The 17534-nt window shown below is 43.9% G+C and overlaps 2 protein-coding genes and 1 non-coding gene across 6 annotated transcripts; 1 reads left to right on the forward strand and 2 right to left on the reverse strand.

Annotated features, from left to right (window-relative positions):
• The first annotated feature begins 511 nt into the window (after positions 1–511).
• Positions 512–3648, forward strand: LOC133894530 (transcription factor DIVARICATA-like). Its single transcript, XM_062334872.1, has 3 exons — positions 512–759; positions 1245–1733; positions 2753–3648. Exons 2-3 carry the CDS (start codon positions 1294–1296, stop codon positions 3189–3191), a joined length of 879 nt encoding a protein of 292 aa, XP_062190856.1. The 5' UTR covers positions 512–759; positions 1245–1293; the 3' UTR covers positions 3192–3648.
• A 3734-nt stretch (positions 3649–7382) lies between these two features.
• On the reverse strand, positions 7383–7456 carry TRNAD-GUC (transfer RNA aspartic acid (anticodon GUC)). The gene has a single exon. It is a non-coding gene; the product is annotated as a tRNA-Asp (tRNA).
• A 1888-nt stretch (positions 7457–9344) lies between these two features.
• On the reverse strand, positions 9345–16886 carry LOC133894687 (serine/threonine-protein kinase Nek2-like). Of its 4 annotated transcripts, XM_062334950.1 has the most exons (13): positions 16617–16886; positions 16432–16527; positions 16203–16247; positions 15983–16044; positions 15582–15627; positions 15411–15491; positions 15260–15302; positions 15118–15167; positions 14960–15041; positions 14825–14874; positions 14546–14650; positions 14280–14340; positions 9345–9650 (listed from the first exon to the last, which is right to left on the reverse strand). In XM_062334950.1, the coding sequence occupies exons 1-11, from the start codon at positions 16764–16766 to the stop codon at positions 14597–14599; spliced, it is 759 nt and encodes a 252-aa protein (XP_062190934.1). In that variant the 5' UTR covers positions 16767–16886; the 3' UTR covers positions 9345–9650; positions 14280–14340; positions 14546–14596. The 4 variants fall into 4 exon arrangements, with proteins under 4 accessions (XP_062190934.1, XP_062190873.1, XP_062191082.1 ...); XM_062334889.1 differs by lacking the exon at positions 9345–9650 and having other exon boundaries at positions 14181–14340; XM_062335098.1 differs by lacking the exons at positions 9345–9650; positions 16203–16247 and having other exon boundaries at positions 14181–14340; positions 15411–15436; positions 15602–15627.
• Positions 16887–17534: the final 648 nt, after the last annotated feature.

Consider the following 17534-nt stretch of genomic DNA (forward strand, 5'->3'; position numbering starts at 1 on the left):
TGAAAAGATTCCCTCTCTCATTCCCTCCACCTCGGAATTCTCTCTTATTTCTCTTTACAAATCTCTTTGAAGGAAAGTTGTTAGATATGAGAGAAATAAAAAATATGAGAACAAAGAAAAGAATCAGAAAGAGAATGAAATAAAAAAAATATGGTTGAAGATGGTCTAAAAGCAAAAAGCTAAGAACACCTCCAAGTATGCACACATATATATAGGTACCATTTGAATAACCTACGATTTCAGAGCTTCTAGTTAGCTAAGAAAATAACTGTGACGGTTGAATTTTAGTTGTTGATTTTTAAATAAACTTTTAGTTTCTTAGTACACCAAAAATTAGAAAAGCTCATCCCAACATATTTTTTAACTTTAATTTATTTTAACTACACCCACTTTATCAACCAATCAAAAATCACTAAAAATCATAACTAAAAAGCCGCTCTTAAGACCATCCAAACGGGATATACGGCCTAGCTACGCGGGTATGCTTTGCTAGTATATAAATATCGCAAAAGTCGGCCACAAGCTCCCAGCCACGCCCCAATCGCCGGCTGGCACTCTCAAGAACCTGCCTCCCTTCGGATCGCTATCTGCCTCCCTCTGGATCGCTATATCTTTTCTAGTGCTCAGGGAAAGCTAGAGCTGGAGAGGCGCGAGAGACCAAAAAAAAAAAAAAAAAAAGTCCTTACAGAAGTTGAGCAAGAACCGAGGTAGATCGCTTTTTGTCCTCGTGCCAGGGACTAGCCTGCTTCAAGAGATCAGGTGAAATTTTGCTTCTTTTGGGTGGGTTTGGAGCTTTTTGTGCCGTTTGGCGATGCAATTTGAATTGGGATTTGAAGGAAAATAGCTGCTTTGCTCGTTTACGTGCGGTGGGTTCGTTAATTTTTTGTTGCGGTGGTTAAATTGTTGGGGGAGATGTGATTTTGGGGCCACGTGATTCACGATTCTGGTTGTGATTGGGGGCCAGCTCGCAGGTGTTCTTGAATCCAATCTAATTTGTTCTTAAAAGTGACTCCTTTTCAGGTCGAGTAATCAAGCTCTTTGCAATCGATTCCAATTTTTGCTCATAAAAATTCCACCTTTTCTCCAATATACTCTCCAATCCCATGCTCATCTTATTTGATTTGCATCGACAGGAATTCCTATTCTGAAAAAAACTCCCGAGCTGTTACAGTGTTCTTTGAATCTTATCTTGTTCCGAGATGCCCAAAAAAATCTCACCTTTTGAGTCCTGCAATTCCCTACAGTGATTCGAGCTGAGCTGAGACAAGAAGAACGTCAAGGGAGCCCGAGGTGATGCGGGAGGCGTACATGGAGGTGCTGCCGCCGATGCAGCACTACGCCTCGCGGAGCAACTGGTTCCTGGCGGCGGCGCGCAGCTGGACATCGGAGGAGAACAAGCAGTTCGAGCGGGCGCTCGCAGGGGTCGACCTGCGCTGCCCGGACTGGGAGAAGGTGGCGCGGGCCATCCCCGGCAGGACGGTCGGCGAGGTCGTTAGCCACTTCAAGAACCTCGAGGTCGACGTCCAGCAGATCGAGTCCGGCATGGTGCCCTTTGTCTACGGCGGCGGCGGCGCCAACTCCTTCACCCTGCAGTGGGACGGCAATGGCGGCCACGGCACCGGGGACTTCAGGCACGGGTACCGGTTTGGCGGAGGATGCGGGAAGCGGCACCCCGGCCGCACGCCGGAGCAGGAGAGGAAGAAGGGCGTGCCATGGACAGAGGAGGAGCACAAGTGAGTATACGACTTTTGAGTTTTGAGAGCGATTGCTCTGCGTCATGTAGAGGACTTAGTGAGATTTTCGTTCTTGGCTAGTAGAATTCACCATCATTCAATAGAGTTTACATCATCTGATGGGCATGGTAAATTTGCAACTTGCAATTATTCAACTATCAACAATTAATTGCATTTAATCCTGGAAATTTTCTTTGTCCACTAGGATCTAACTATCTAAGACAGTCATGTAGCTTGATGTACGATTGCTTTAGGTCTTAGTAGCTAGTATAAATCAACCAAGGTGAATCAAAATTTGATCAATAATTACTGAACAAGATCAAATTTTTTTAGATAATGGAAACATTGTTTCTGGCCTCTGCACCATGCGGTGCACAAAGCCTTGTTCATTATTACGAACAGCGAACATCATATGAATTGGAAAAGCATAAAGATAACACTGTTGCATAAATATTGCGCCATCAAGCGCTGCAAAGTCTAGTATTAGTTCGCAACCCATTCTTGGCGAAGATTTCCATTGTAACGGTTCCAATTGTTGGCATGCCCTGTGCAGCACCCCTCTCTCTTTTTCTTTCTACAGTAAGATCCAGTGCTCAAGCCAATATGCCCCTCTGAGGAGTGCCTGTGAAAAATTAGTACTTGTTTTATTGTTAAAAATAATATCATTACGGCATAACCATACAACCCAATATAAAGCTGCCACACCAACAAAGATGTGATTCTTTTGTTTTTGCCCAACACCCTGAAGCCAATTACCCATCATGTGCGTAATGTTTACTGGTGCGTTTATATTTAGGGCTATTTTGACCACTCGCCAGACTGATTTAGCAAACGGACAATCAAAGAAGAGATGTTGTATACTTTCGTTGTGATTACAAAAGCAACACTTGATATTGCCGTTCTGATTCCGTTTTGCTAGGTTGTCTTTGGTCAGGGTGACCCCTTTGACCATGTACCATAGAAAGATCTTTATCTTCAATGGAATTTTCAGTTGCCACAAAAATTGTTCTTTTGCTCAGGTTGTTCCTCTTAGGCCTGAAGAAGTATGGTAAGGGAGATTGGAGGAACATATCGCGCAACTTCGTGCAGACGAGGACGCCTACGCAGGTGGCCAGCCATGCGCAGAAGTACTTCATCAGACTCAATTCTGGTGGCAAGGACAAGAGGAGATCAAGCATTCATGACATTACCACGGTTAGCCTGACGGATGACCGGCCACCCTCGCCATCCCAGTCCTCTTTGATCACCAACCAGTCCAACGCATCAGCTCCGACTGCTGCTGTAGGCCAGTTCTCCTTGACAGCCGATGCAAAGCAACACGGCGCTGTGAATTTGCCTTTCAATTCGCCAGGCCGGACTCCTGGGATGCCGACTTATGGGATGGGTATGCAAGATCAAGGTCTGCAGTGTGGTCCTCTACATGATCAGTTGGTTGGCAACCTAAGCATGCTGTTTTAGATGCAATCCACTCTGCACCATGGATAAGATGTCTAGTGTATAATACAGTCCCGCTGTAGCTTCAGTACCTGTATTGAAGTAATTAGTCATGTGAATTTTTAGGAGCGTGACAGAAAGGGATCTTTGTGCCTGGTGGTCCATAATTGTTGGTGATACCTATAATGTTACGAAAAGAACGTCAAGAATTTGATGCCTTGGTATTTTCAGACGGTTACTTGAGTGGTAGCGCTGAACACAGATCATGCATTCTATGAAGTGGACTTACATTATCATGGATCCAACTTTTCCTTGAGGTGGCTTATCGAATTCTAGATTCTTCTGGTCAACTGATGTATTGGGAACCTGCATGACCATCTGATTGTAAGGATGATGCCTAGTATTGAGGGTTTCAGATCATGCTGTACTTCAGACATTTATCCACAGTAATCAATTTACCTATCGGTGCTCGCCCCATCTATGTTTGGATGAGTTCTATTTTCTTGGATAAACGAAAATGAGTTTGCAACGAGTCACTCAGCATTACATGTCTTGCTCATATAGTCAACTTTTTCTTGATTGCAGATTCATTGTTTTTATTAGAAGAAAAATACTTTTAAATCTGTGGATTGACCCTGCATTGTTTGTGTGCAATTCAGTCCTACGTGGCATAGCTGTATTGATGATGTTAGTTCCACCAAAATATGAGATTGGATATGAGTCAGAGTTCCACTACCTTGGCATCTCATGCTTTCTCTGTCTTCATTTCCATCAGCTTTTACAATTCTTTCCCCTCTTCTTTTTGGCCCTGTTCTTTCCCTTCTTCAGAAACCCATCCACATGTATGAGTCAGATCCTTGTGACAACAGTACTCCGAACCCAATTGCAGCCAACTTCTGTGGGTGCTTGTGCTTTTCTATGTCCTGCCTCACTCATCACTTTGCAAATCGCAATGCAAAAAACAAAGGCCACTCACTGATGGAGACACTGTTGCATAGATAGAAGCTTCTGGTGTGATGTGGCTGCTGGCTTGCTGAGTTGCTGCTGCTTCAAGCCTCCCTTGAGTAGTGTAGCACACTAGCACTCTGCGCTTCAGGCTTCTTGCCATTCCATGACTAACAGATTTGGTGACAATCCAGTTTATCAACATGAACAACCTAAAGTACATGGTTTTAATTTTTGTTGACGGAATGAACTTCTGATGGCGAACTTTTTGACCGTAAGACATGTATTTTCTGTCATGTAATTTGTCATTTTCCAATAGCTTGAGTACTACGGAATCAAGAACACATTGGTAGACGCCGTGCCGAACATCCCTTCGTCTTGATTCAACTGGAAGGGACTCCAAATCTTTTTGCATACACTTAATCGGTAAGTTTCAGATTTCTTTTAGCCGTCATAGTCTTGACAGCTCATCAGAAACTACTCTGGAGTGAGTCGGTAAAACATTTCTACACAACAAAAATGGCAACCTCTTTTTCTTTTTGTAAATTCAAAGATTAAACTGGTATAAAGAAGTTGGATGCTGCACAACACTTTAAGTGCCTCCTTACAAATTACAGTAGTTAGGGTACTGCAAGACCTCCCCAGAAATGATCTTCAACTTGAGAAGAAGAAAAATAAGGAAAGTGAAAAACTGAAACAAATGAGAGATACAAAGCGCAGAGAAGGCAACACTGGTCACATACTTATCAAGTTCTGCAACCTCTACTGATCCAAGAATAGCATAGTGTCGTTATCCATCTAGATGAGTTTAATAAGAACAAAATTGTCAAAGATGGGTACGGTGATGCTCTGAGCCTCTTAGTCACGGACCTGTTTGGAAATATAGCACTTTCAGATTTAATATAATTTAATTTCTAATATAATATAAACAAGAACTACAAATAATCAATTCTGATCAGCTCCAACGAGTACCGACTAGATTTCTGACAAGCCTCGACTAGATTTCCGAGTAGAATTCCAACAAAGTATCTACTATATAATAGATTACAATGTACGTACCCGAACGACAACATAAGTCGCAAAAGCCCCTATGATGGTGATACAACAGATGATGATGTCATAGATGAAGTAGATCACGATGATGTAGAGGAAGCAGATCGTGAGCGATCGCACTGAGCGTTTTCAAAAATCTTATTCGTCCTCTCTCGGTGCAGGATCCCAAGAGTGACGAGTTTCGGAGACATGCTCTCCCGTTCGTCGGTGTACGCCGACATAACGAGATGTAGTAGACTACATGCGACGGTGCAACAAAGAGAAAATAGATAAAACTCTAATTCGTATATCTTCTTTGTGGTAGCGGCAGGTAGATATATACAGAGAGAGAATTGCGCGTTTGAGACACGCCACGATCGGACTCTATTACGTGCCACAGTTGAATTCTTAACCGATACGATTTTTATATATTTATCAGTTTGTCTATGCAGCAAAAAGAATAAAACTGCAAAAGGAGACTAGACATGCACAAGCAATTAGATCTGATTTCGATATACCATTCACGTAGATGCCGTGCGCCCCTGATGTGACGAGCGAGCGTAGGCATGTTCTCCTAGCCATCTCATTCTTACATGCTAAATGGATAGAATAGACAGTTTATTATAGTTGGTATTCTTTCACCTCCATTAACAAAGTGTGATTAAAAGATACATACCCACCTTCACTTGTTGGACCTTTGAGATTTATTTGAATTTTTCTCAAATATATTACGCTAAACCGTATATCTAGCAGAACCGCAGCAGCATCACTCAGATTTCATAGTGTGTAGCTGTTAATCTTTTGCTGTTTGCTGCCACCTTTCAAGGCAACATTTCCTTGCCGTCCTCTTTCCATAGACCTCTATAGTCCTTGTTCCTAGCTGCTCCCTCCATCGCCATTAAAATTGGTAAAGGCAGTCTCAAACTTTTCGTTGGTGACGAACAGAGAACAAGACAATCTACAGCACAGAAAAGCGAAATTACTGACAGGCTCTCAGAAGATGTTGGCAGACAGGCTCAGTTCTCACTGTTCTGCTGCCTCTGTGCCGAGATCTAAGCCTGATTTCAGCATCAACAAAGTATAGAAAAGAAGAACAAAACACAAGCCGAGAGATAATTTCTAATAACATGTAGTGGCGACGCATGATTGAGCAAAGCTAGAGAGAAGATGGATTTGCTTTTCCTTGGGCCAAAAAGGGGCAACTTGGAAGGCCGTCTGGCTCCTCCCGAGATTAGCCTTATCGGGAAAGGCGAATGGGCACCACTGTCGCCTGACAGAACTGGAAGAAGGAAGGAATCAAAGTAAGTAACCGAGCATAATTAAACAAGTGTCAGGCCATCGGCACTTTGAGCTTATGAATTTGTTTTCACAAAGTCTAAGTGCAAGGCGTCATGTGCTGGTCAAACGTCGCAGGCGCTAGCAGGGGGTGGCGGTTGAGGGAACCGGATCCCAAGGAAAGTCACCGGTGAACTGTGCAAATATATCATACATGAAAATATTGTAGCGATTGTACTGTAGCACGGTACTGTATCAGAACTGTAGCGATCGATCTCATTGTTTATTTCCAATCCGACGGTTCGCAGAGGATAAAGTTACGGATACTGTTCATCACGGATACTGTTCATCAGTGACTTCACCATGTTAAATCAGAGGATCTCAGTCCGCGGTTGAGTCGGCCCTTGGCCGTGGTCGGGGTTCCAAACAACGAAAACGGTCACGGCCGGGTTCAGAAATTGGCTTTGCTGATTCTGATTCACCATGTGCAGGGTGCAGCTGCAGCACCGTTGAGGTGAAGGAAGAGTGGATACCGGTACTGATCGATTACTGCATAGCATCACTTGGGATCGACTAAACACGTCAACTGATTCGTTTTTCAGATCTACGACTTGTTTCTGGCCACGATTTCCTTCTTATTGCAGAAAGGGAATAGTACACAGCTCTTAGAGGGAAAAAGAAAATACTCCGTCCGTTCAGGAATGTACCGTTTAGGAAGGTAAGGTGTATTTTTATTTTAAAAAAAATTATCAAAAAATAAACTTTGACCGTTAATTTCTCTTACAATAAGTTATTGATTGCTATAAAATTATATACTAAACAAGTATGAAGAGAATACTACGCATGATTTGCACGGTCCAGTGCATTCCAATTCAAGCGACTACCAGAGCCAGTTCAGGTGCAAATAGTACACAGCTCTTACAGGGAAAAGAAAAAAAAGAAGAGGAGAGGGAGCAAAAATATCGCCCCGTTGCCGGGGATCGAACCCGGGTCACCCGCGTGACAGGCGGGAATACTCACCACTATACTACAACGACTTGATGCTAATATCTTATTTATAATTCTAAGTCTGTTGAGGAGTTGATGACAAAAAACAGAGCGTTGCTTGTACGCAGATCAATAGTCTGTGCTTTTAATCTATAGACTTGTAGGGCTGTAAGTTTATTATTGCGAGTGTAAGAACACCTTATATATGTGCTACCGCATGTGCCAAAGAATCAAACATGCTAAACGCCATCAAATGCCCGTGGTTCAATCAAACAGGCAGCCAGCAGAATACATGCATCGTAGTTGAATAAAGACCATGGCCATCAAATGCCCGCCCAGCGAGCCAACGCAATCGCTGCCAAACCAATCCAGGAGCGATCCCCGACATCTCCAAACACTAACACAACCCTAAACGCACGCCAACCAGATGGAGTATTTTAGTAAAAATATGTTGCATATGGTGTAGTAATATCATGTGAAAATGTAGTGGGTTGTTATATGAGAAATCATTTAATAGTGATGTCACAAAATAAAATATCCCTTAAAAATTACAAGCCCCTGCACGCGCACGAGTTGATAGACTAGTATGTACAATGTACTTGTGCCACGGTATTTTGGATCTATTTGCGTGGCTTTCCGCCTTGGGTAGAATAATTTTGAGTGTGCAAGTTTTATACTGCCGCTGCTGTTGAGAGTGTTGTCGAACTCTATAGCATGTCAACGCAGCCGTGTTAATGGTTTGAAGATGGTGCTTACTCTTTAAAGCGTTTGTAGGAAGGAAACAAGATGATGCCTTTCGGCGCCGGGCAGAGGATGTGCCCCGGGTACGCGTTGGGCATGCACCACGCTGAGCACTTCGTGGGGACCCTCGTGAGGAGCTGCAGTGGCTGCTGGCGGTGAAGGGGGAGGCCGTCGGCATTGCGGAGACGATGGATTTCACCACCGAGCTCCGAGCTCGCATCGTACCAAGGAGCTCCGAGCTCGCATCGTACCAAGGAATCGATGGCTGTCATGTTTGCAACTGAGCTTTCATGCATAATTCCACGAGCTGATTAGTAGGGCTGGCAACTGGGCGGGTCAGACCCGGGTGCACCAAGAACGTACCCAACCTGAATAAAAAACCTAACCTGCTCCCGAAACATTTAACGGGTGAAAACTCAGCCCCATCCCGAAACGCCTAATAGGTGAAAACCTAGCCTTAGTCCTGAACCCGGTGGGGACCCAAAACCTGACAAATCCCCGCGAGTGGCACGCAGCGACGAGCGCACAAGGTGGCAGGGGCGGGCAGCGGCAGGAGCGCGCGGCAGTGGGGGGCAGACGGTTGTGCGAGCGGCGGCGGGAAGGAGTGTCAGCCGTGGGCAGGAGGTGGCGGGAGCACACGACGACAAGGGCAAGCAGGAGCGCGCGGCGGTGCAAGCAGCTGCGGGGTCACGATAGGTGTGGATGGCGACGCAGGACGGCAGTGCTGGCGTGTTGCTGTTGGCCCATGGTCCTCGATTTGCCCATCGGTGCAGGACGACGGGGCCATCACAAAGCTTCCGCGAAGCTTCCTCATCTTGCCCCAATGCTGGCAGGCGGGCAGGCGGCCTGACTTTTTGGGCACCTGTGGGTGCTCGCGGGTGAATATGAGCCCCCAGCCCCGACCTGAACCTAAATCGGAGCCCCGACACAGGACCCCACAGGGCAAAATTTGCTCTAGCCCTACCCCCATAGGTGTAAAACCCACGGTGACCCGACTTGGCCCACTTTGTTGCTAGCATTAATGATCAGCTCTTGATTTCATGCACAACAGCATCATCATGCGTTGATGGCGTGATCATAATAGATACACAACAGTTTAACGTGCCTGGTCCATCACGACAACACATGTAACACCTAAAAGTTGAGACGTCGTTTTTTTAGTCGTTCGGTTTTCCAGTTCCTAACGGATCAGGTAAATAAATTAAAACAAAATAATTCTTTCATTAACTAGCAATTGTACACGTGTTCCACACACGTGGAATCAATTCAGGATAAAGCAATGTAAAAGTAAATATTAGACGTCTAGATATGAAAGATAAATAATAAAAGGTTGAGTGCATTTTTAGAATACTAGGTGAATGCCTGTGCGTTGCAACGGTATCAAAAATCTGCACGAGATAATATCGTTGACTTGATGAAGCATGTGCAAAATAATGACAGGAGATAACAACCATCTTTTCCTTGACTCGGAGGTTGTATCTACTCCAACATTTTGTAGAAGACCTTCAATACAGAAAAAGGTTTGCTCTTAGCATTATATTCGTTTGCTCAAATTGATTAAATGGTTACGTTCTAGCAAAAAAATTAAATAGTTAATTGTTTATTGTTATAACTGAATGCTCGTTCTTTGCAACGGAATAATAATCTTGCATTCATGTGAGTGGGGGCTATAACGAAAATCAATTCATGCGAAACGATATCCATTATTCAAATTTATATTGACAGCATCGCACATGTTCTGTCTTCATATCAGCCAAAACATCTAAACCATGAATATTTTCTGCCTAAAAAATATTTAAGCAATAGAGATAAGACTTAGTTTTTATTAAAACAACAATCCATACAGTAGTCATTACAAACACAAGTGTAGTCTACATGAACAAAACATAAATCTCAAGGTTTAACACAGCCAGGTAACCCCATACCAAACAGCCAAGTTCTGAGCTAAAAGCAATAAAAGACTCAAGATTATAGACCATCACAACTAACTAAACTGAAAAACAAAAGCACATGTCACAATCTCATGAGATGTTTTATCAGAAGTAGATCATCCATCATGTTTTAATGATCGACCCGTCAGTCTTCTATGTAGGGATTGATCCGTAACGATATCTATGAGGCAATTGCTGAGCTTGAAAATTTCTTTAAGGAAATATGTGCTAAAATATTGAAGGTGGATGCTTTGCATAGACTAAAATATGAAATTCCAATAATTCTATGCAAATTTAAGAAAATTTATCCATCTGTATTTTTTAATGTGATGGTACACTTGGTTTTACACTTACATGATGATGCACTTTTTAGAGGGCCAGTTCAGCATGGTTGGATGTACCCTATTAAAAGGAGACTATGTACCCTAAAGCATTATATGCGAAATAGGGCAAGACCTGAAGGTTCCATTGTAGAGGCCTACATAGTTGATGAGTGCTTGACTTTTTTCTCAAGATATTTTAGTGATGTGGAAACAAGATATAATAGGCAGGGAAGACATGACATTAATATAGACAAAGGGGTACCAGGAGATGAACTATCTATTTTCAAACATACAATGATGCTGAATATGACAAATTGGTGTGGTATGTACTCAACAATTGTTCATATGTTGATGAATACAAGGAGTATGTTCTCACATTCACGTTGATCTTCTTTTTCATATTTGTTTCTTGGCTGCACTTTTGATCTATCTATTAATTAATTGCAGGCTATTCAGAGCAGAGTTGGAAAGGGAAAATGCACATGATGTTGACCAGAGGCTCGAGAAGGGTTTTGCAAATTGGTTGAGGACCAGAGGCTCGAGAAGGGTTTTGCAAATTGGTTGAGGAACTATGTTAGTTCCTGAACACATGTAACAAATTATGCATTTTTCATATGTTTCTTTCTCTGCATAACTTGCTTTCTTTGCATAACAGATTGCAAAGTTGATTTTTCACGTAGTGTTTGGATCCCAGGACATCTCATCAATTCCCTGTTCTTCTGTCTAGTCTACATTATGCTGAGAGCAAAGCAAATTAATTGGCTAGACCTATCTCATACTAGTCTTATTGTTGCACTGTAAACACAGAAAGGTCACCCCACGAACCGGTTCTTAGATTCGAGTAAGACTATCACATTCCAAATCGTACATCCCGTATCGATCTCCTCATACCAGATGCTCAAATACCTATGTCATGTTGCTACAAAATTATTCTATTATATTTTATTATTATTGCATAGGACCACTATCAAGTTCGTAGAGCTATTATCATGATCACCATCCAAAAGCAACACTAAGCATCATCTACCCTTCCATAACTCAAAACCATAACTAAGGCAACAAGGATGATAAGGGAAAACTAGGGTAAAACCTAACTCTTGAGATTCTCGACAAAATTATCAGCATGTATGTTTATAAAACAAAATATTTTGAAAACAAGGATAAATATGATCTAGAACACAACTTGCCTTCACTGAATTCAGTTGGGTCTTTGAAATCTTGATCGCGTCTACTTGCAACATACGCGAAAAAAGGTAACACATAAACACTAAGATCCAAAAAGAACCAAATATCACACAACAAACAACATCAAATACAAGATCACACTTTTTCGAACAAACCGGCAAAAGAATAGATCAAAACAGAGCTATGGTTTCCCATCACAAGTTGCTGTCAGCAGCACTGGCGCTACACCAAGGGGCGCTTCTACTACTGTATCAGGCACCAGCGCTACACCAGGGGGCGCTTCTACTACTGTATCAGGCGAGGCAGGCCTTTCTCCTGCTGCCCCTGTCGGCCTCTAGCCACAGGTTGTTGCCAGCAGGTCACGGCCTGGCCGCCCACCTAGTTTTCCCCTTGGCTGGCCAAACTCACATTCCTCCAACCCATCCAGTGGATGCTTACGCCAGCACAACTCGGTTTGGGCCGATCGCTACCACGCCCCAAGATGTCAGCCCAGTTGGTGGCGCTAATCCACCTTTGGCGCTTGTGTCGAACGAGCTATAGGTGCCCACGCCTACTCAGGAGGTCGTGCCTGTTTCCCATCAGGCGCCAGGTCCTGCGGCCCCTCTTTCTGGTTCAGCTACCCCCGTGACTCGGGTTGCTGCCAGTCGAACCGACAAGGAAGTTGCTATCTCCATTCCACCGGTGGCCAACCAGCACCAGGTGGTCACTCGCGGCAAGACCGGGTTTCATTTCTCGGTTAATCGCATGAACCTTCATGCCTACACCCTCTCACCAATTCCTAAGACATACCATGGCGCTCTATCGGATCCTAATTGGCGCGCTGTTATGACTAAAGAATTTGAAGCTCTCCAGGCAAACAACACTTGGGATCTCATTCCTCGACCTCCAGGCGCAAATATTGTCATCAACAAATGGGTCTTTTGTCACAAATTTCAGCCAAATGATTCTCTTGATCGCTACAAGGCTCGTTGGGTTCTTCACGATTTCGCCCAACGTCCCAGCATTGACTTTGATGAAACTATTAGTCCTGTCGTCAAGCCCGCTACTGTCCGCACAGTTCTCACATTGGCTCTCTCCCGTGCCTGGCCAATTCATCAGCTCGACGTGAAGAATGCCTTCCTACATGGAATGCTTTCTGAGACAGTATACTGTGCGCTGTCCTCTGGTTTTGTTGACCCTGCTCGGCCTGATGATGTGTGTCAATTGAACAAGTCACTCTATGGACTCAAGCAGACACCTCGAGCATGGTATAGTCGATTTGCCTCCCACATCTTGTCTCTTGGTTTTGTGGAGGCCAAGTCCGACACATCCTTATTCATTTTTCAGCATGGTTCGGATACTATCTACCTGCTCCTATATGTCGAAGATATTGTCTTGATAGCTTCATCTCTAAGTCTTCTTCGTCACACTATTGAGGTTCTTCAGCAAGAATTTGAGATGAAGGACCTCAGACCTCTTCATTATTTTTTGGGGATTACGGTTAATCATTGTGATGGTGCTCTTTTTTTCTCACAGCGATAGTATATCCTAGATATCTTGGAGCTAGCAGGGATGTCAGCATGTAAGCCCTGCAGCACCCCAGTCGACACACATGCCAAGCTCTCCGGTGATGGTGCTCCCATGGATGACCTGGCTCACTACCGCAGTCTGGCAGGTGCTCTACTATCGCTTATGCCGTACAACAGGTTTGCTTATTCATGCACGACCCTCGTGAGCCTCATCTTACCTTCAAGGGACTCTTGATTATGGTCTTGCTCTTCACCGCACCTCCACCACTGTTTTGACTATCTACACCAATGCTGATTGGGTTGGTTGTCCTGACACTCGGAAGTCCACCTCTAGCTATGCGGTCTTCCTCGGAGATAATCTTATCTCTTGGTCGTCCAAATGACAGAATATAGTATCCCGATCCAGCGTTGAGGCTAAGTACCGCGCTATTGCCAATGGTGTTGCAGAGGCTTATTGGCTGCACCAGTTGCTCATGGAGCTCCACAGTCCACTTCAGCGTGCCACTGTTGTTTATCGTGACAACGTCAGCATGGTCTATCTCTCCAGCAACCTGGTCCTGCATCAACGTACCAAGCATGTGGAGATTGACCTGCACTTTGTTCGAGAATGCGTCGGCCTCGGTGACATCTGTGTTATGCATGTCCCGACGTCCTCTCAGTGCGTCGACATCTTCACCAAAGGGCTGCCCACTTCGATCTTCCAAGAGTTTCGCTCTAGTCTCAACGTTCGGCAAGCTCCCATCTCAACTGCGAGGGAGTGTTAGACTTGTTGCCCATTCACACGAGTATCTCTTTGACTTTCCTCTTTTACATCTTCCCATACATACATGAATGCATGCACGGCGTGTTCACACTCTTCCTGCCCGTTCACAAGAGCATCTCTTTGGCTTCCCTTTTTTACATCTTCCCATGCATGCATGCATACATGCACGACGTGTTCACACTCTTTTGCGTGATAGCTTAAGTGCTATATATTTGTAAGTTATAACCCTAAATATTCAATCAACAAAGATCATGCGATTCATTCTACTATCACTACAAACTAAGCTTCACCAAAGTGTGTAGTTGCCAAAACACTAATCAAACTGGAAGCAGACCAATCCAAGGAAAATAGGAAATAAAGATTTATTGTAGGTCATACACAGGACAATAAGATCACCATCTCCATAACAATCAAAAAGTTACCTCTTTCTTGGTTCTTGCTACAACATCCCCTCTTCCACACTTCAATTATTTCAGAAGAAACCTAAAAAGGCAGAAGGGAAGCATTCAAGCATAAACAAAACGAACACCAGATCAAGTAAGAACCAGCAATTTACTACAACTCCTCATGGAAAAAAACACAAGTTACTACAACATCAATCGTAGAGTAGGAAAAGAAATATGGGTTAAACAAGCGGTATTAGTAGTTAGAAAGTACTTGAGAAAAGGGAAAAGTCATGAGCGTATACCCTTCTCCAAAGCTACAATGTCAAGCATCTTGCAAAGATCCACTTGATTCTTCAAGTTTTCCTCCAACCTCCTCTTACCCATGTCCATACAATTGCATTGTTTGCCTGCAATAAGGAACAAACAATTTATATCAGCTAAGTGGAATTCAGAGAGATTGATTTCAGTTTGTAAAACTGGATCAGAATAGGCAAACTCACGAGCAATTTTAACCTATCAAAGTAATGCAAGAACACACAAAATAAATACAGATATCTCCAAAAAGTAAGTCAGGGACTTACAAAAGCTTTGAATGCGGGCCTGAGAGCAGTCATTTCATATATGCAGCGTCCTACGAAAAAAATCAATGAGTATTAAATCACAAGAATGCTATATTAGTGCAGAGACATGATTTATGACATTATAATGATACACACCTAGAGACCAAATATCGAACTTGGTACCATATGGTATATCAGCAAAAAGTTCTTGGCACATATAACTTGATGTTCCTACCACCTTTGTTAGAGCAGTACAGTAATAAGCAACACCATCAAATACATGGAAGAAAACTCAAAATTTCAAGTCCACTTACATAAGACGCAAGATCATCTGAAGTCAATATTTTTGCAAGCCCAAAGTCACCTACGTTTGTACATATATGGAATTAAATCATCACCAGGATTGCTGAACTCATACATAAAGTATTGTTCTTTTCTTGAGACTAAGTCACATACCAAGGCGTATGCTTTGATCTCTTGCAATAAAAATATTGGAGCACTGAAACAAATTGAGCACTTTTAGTTGGCATTACTCACATAATTGCATGCCTTACAAAGATAAAAAAGTATCATCATGTGCTCCGAATCAAGCACTTGTACTACTGACCTTCACATCTCGATGAAGAATGTGATCTGCATGCAAATAATCAAGAGCCATGAGAAGTTGCATAAGCCACTTGCAAATTTTCTGGAAAATGACAAAACAGGTAAGGGTGAATTCTTTGCTTGCAGCAGAACCAAAAAAAAGTCGGAATAAAAGCAAGGTCAAGAACTGCACCTCCTCAGAAAAATGGTTACCATTGGCTCTTTTGATAGTCTCAGCCCTGGACCAATATAGATTAGGTTAGCTAGGAACAAAAGGTTTGTGAACAAACTATTTCAAAAGATATTTAACCTCCCAGAAATACATACATGTCTCCTCCCTCACAATAACCTATAACAATGCAAACTTAGCAACCCTGAAATTTTAAAGAAAACGAATGAGATGCATAACAACAAAAGGTTATCAGAAAAGAAACTGGAGTCTGTGTTGTTGAAAGAAAAAGGAATAATAGGAGTTTGTACAAAGTGAGGCCATAACTGAACTGGATAGATGAGACAGGACATTTTTAGCATAATTCAGACATACGCACAAGCCTGCTATTCTGAACCGAAAGGCTGGTCGAGCAATATATGTACCTAAAACAAATTTGCCAGCGAGAAGTCGGCGCCTCTAAGATCAGCATCGGAGATATCAGCACCTGAATTCATCAGCAAACATATCGAGCAAGTCACACAACCAAAACCCAAAATCACAAGCTTTCCAATCAGAAAGAATCTCTGAAAATGCTGGTTGCGGTCTTTTTCGAGGATGGCAAACAAATGCACAACTTGTGAGGTCTGCATCGAAGAAGCTCACGCCGAGCAGGTTCGCGCCTTTGAAGTTGGCTTGCCTCAGTATAGACTGCAGCAAGAGAAGGTCAAGAATCGCCAAGCAAGCATACACAAGACTCTAACCACAAATCACATGCTTTTCTGTGCATAGAAAGTTCGAAACTTTCATGCGTTTCCTCACAAGGAGAAGCATGCTATCTTATCAAAGCGTGAGAAAATAGCACAAGGCAAGGCCAGATTTGCAATCACAATACCGTCTTGAAGTCCTGCTTGATGAGCGTCTGGCCGCTGAAGTCCTTGCCGGTGAGGTCGTACTCGCGCGTCACCTGCTTCCCGTACGGGCCTCCTCCCTGCGGGCTGCGGCCACACACGCACACGGCGTCAACACCCCAAAATCTTGCGAGAACACGAACCAGAGAGAGAGCGAGAGATGGCGGACTATGAATGCCAGGGTTGGGTCGGCGACGACGAGCGAGGCGGCGATGAGCTGGTTGCCGCGCTGGCATTGGCGAGCTGGAAGTGAAGGGATGAGCGCGCTGGCGTGGCTGGTTGCGCGGCGACGGCGGGTGGGGATGGGGATGGGTCCCATGATGGCGAGCGGCTGGCGGTGGCACGGGGGGAAGGGGAAGGCACGACGGGGAAGAGGTCGGAGGCGGTGGGGTCAGGGGAGAAGTCAGCTGCTGAGACACAGTCGTCGAGGGTGAAGATGGGCGGGGGCGGCAGCGGGGGACGCGCCCGAGGTGAAGCGAGAGACGCCGTGGTGGGACGGGATCGGGGAAGCGAGGTCGCGGAAGAAGGGGGACTGCCGTGCGTTACGACTGCTGCCGCCGCGGAGGGAGTGGGAGGGGGGGAGAGGGGGAGGGGTGGATGGGAATTGCGGCGGGAATCGGCGGTGCATCGGGGAGCGGAACGGGAATTGAGCGGGAAACCGGGAGTGAAACAGGAATCGGCAGAACAGGACATTATAGCTCTTCTTTTTCTACAGCAGTTTAAGTTTTTAAGAAAATTTCCTTAAATGAAAGGCACTCTGAACAATTCCTATATTTAGCAAGGTGGCCAGTATTAAGCCAGACGCACAAACCCAGCTGCACCCTTGCACATCACGGAATGGGATCTTCTGATTTTATTAGAGGTAAAGTAAGAGTAATTTTAAATGGATGTGAATCGTTGAATTTGAAATGAACGGATGAGATTTAATAATATTGTAATACTATAGTATTTTTTTAACAACAATTTTACCTGCAGTACTTATGCTGCAATAAATAAATTAAGAGATATTGGAGATTGGGCATCAAAGATCTCAACATCCAGAGCCCCCCTTCCAATTATTGCAAAAGAAAATTGCAATTTGGCCGTC

Source organism: Phragmites australis, chromosome 1 (assembly GCF_958298935.1).
Source record: "Phragmites australis chromosome 1, lpPhrAust1.1, whole genome shotgun sequence".
NCBI classification, from domain to species: domain Eukaryota; kingdom Viridiplantae; phylum Streptophyta; class Magnoliopsida; order Poales; family Poaceae; genus Phragmites; species Phragmites australis.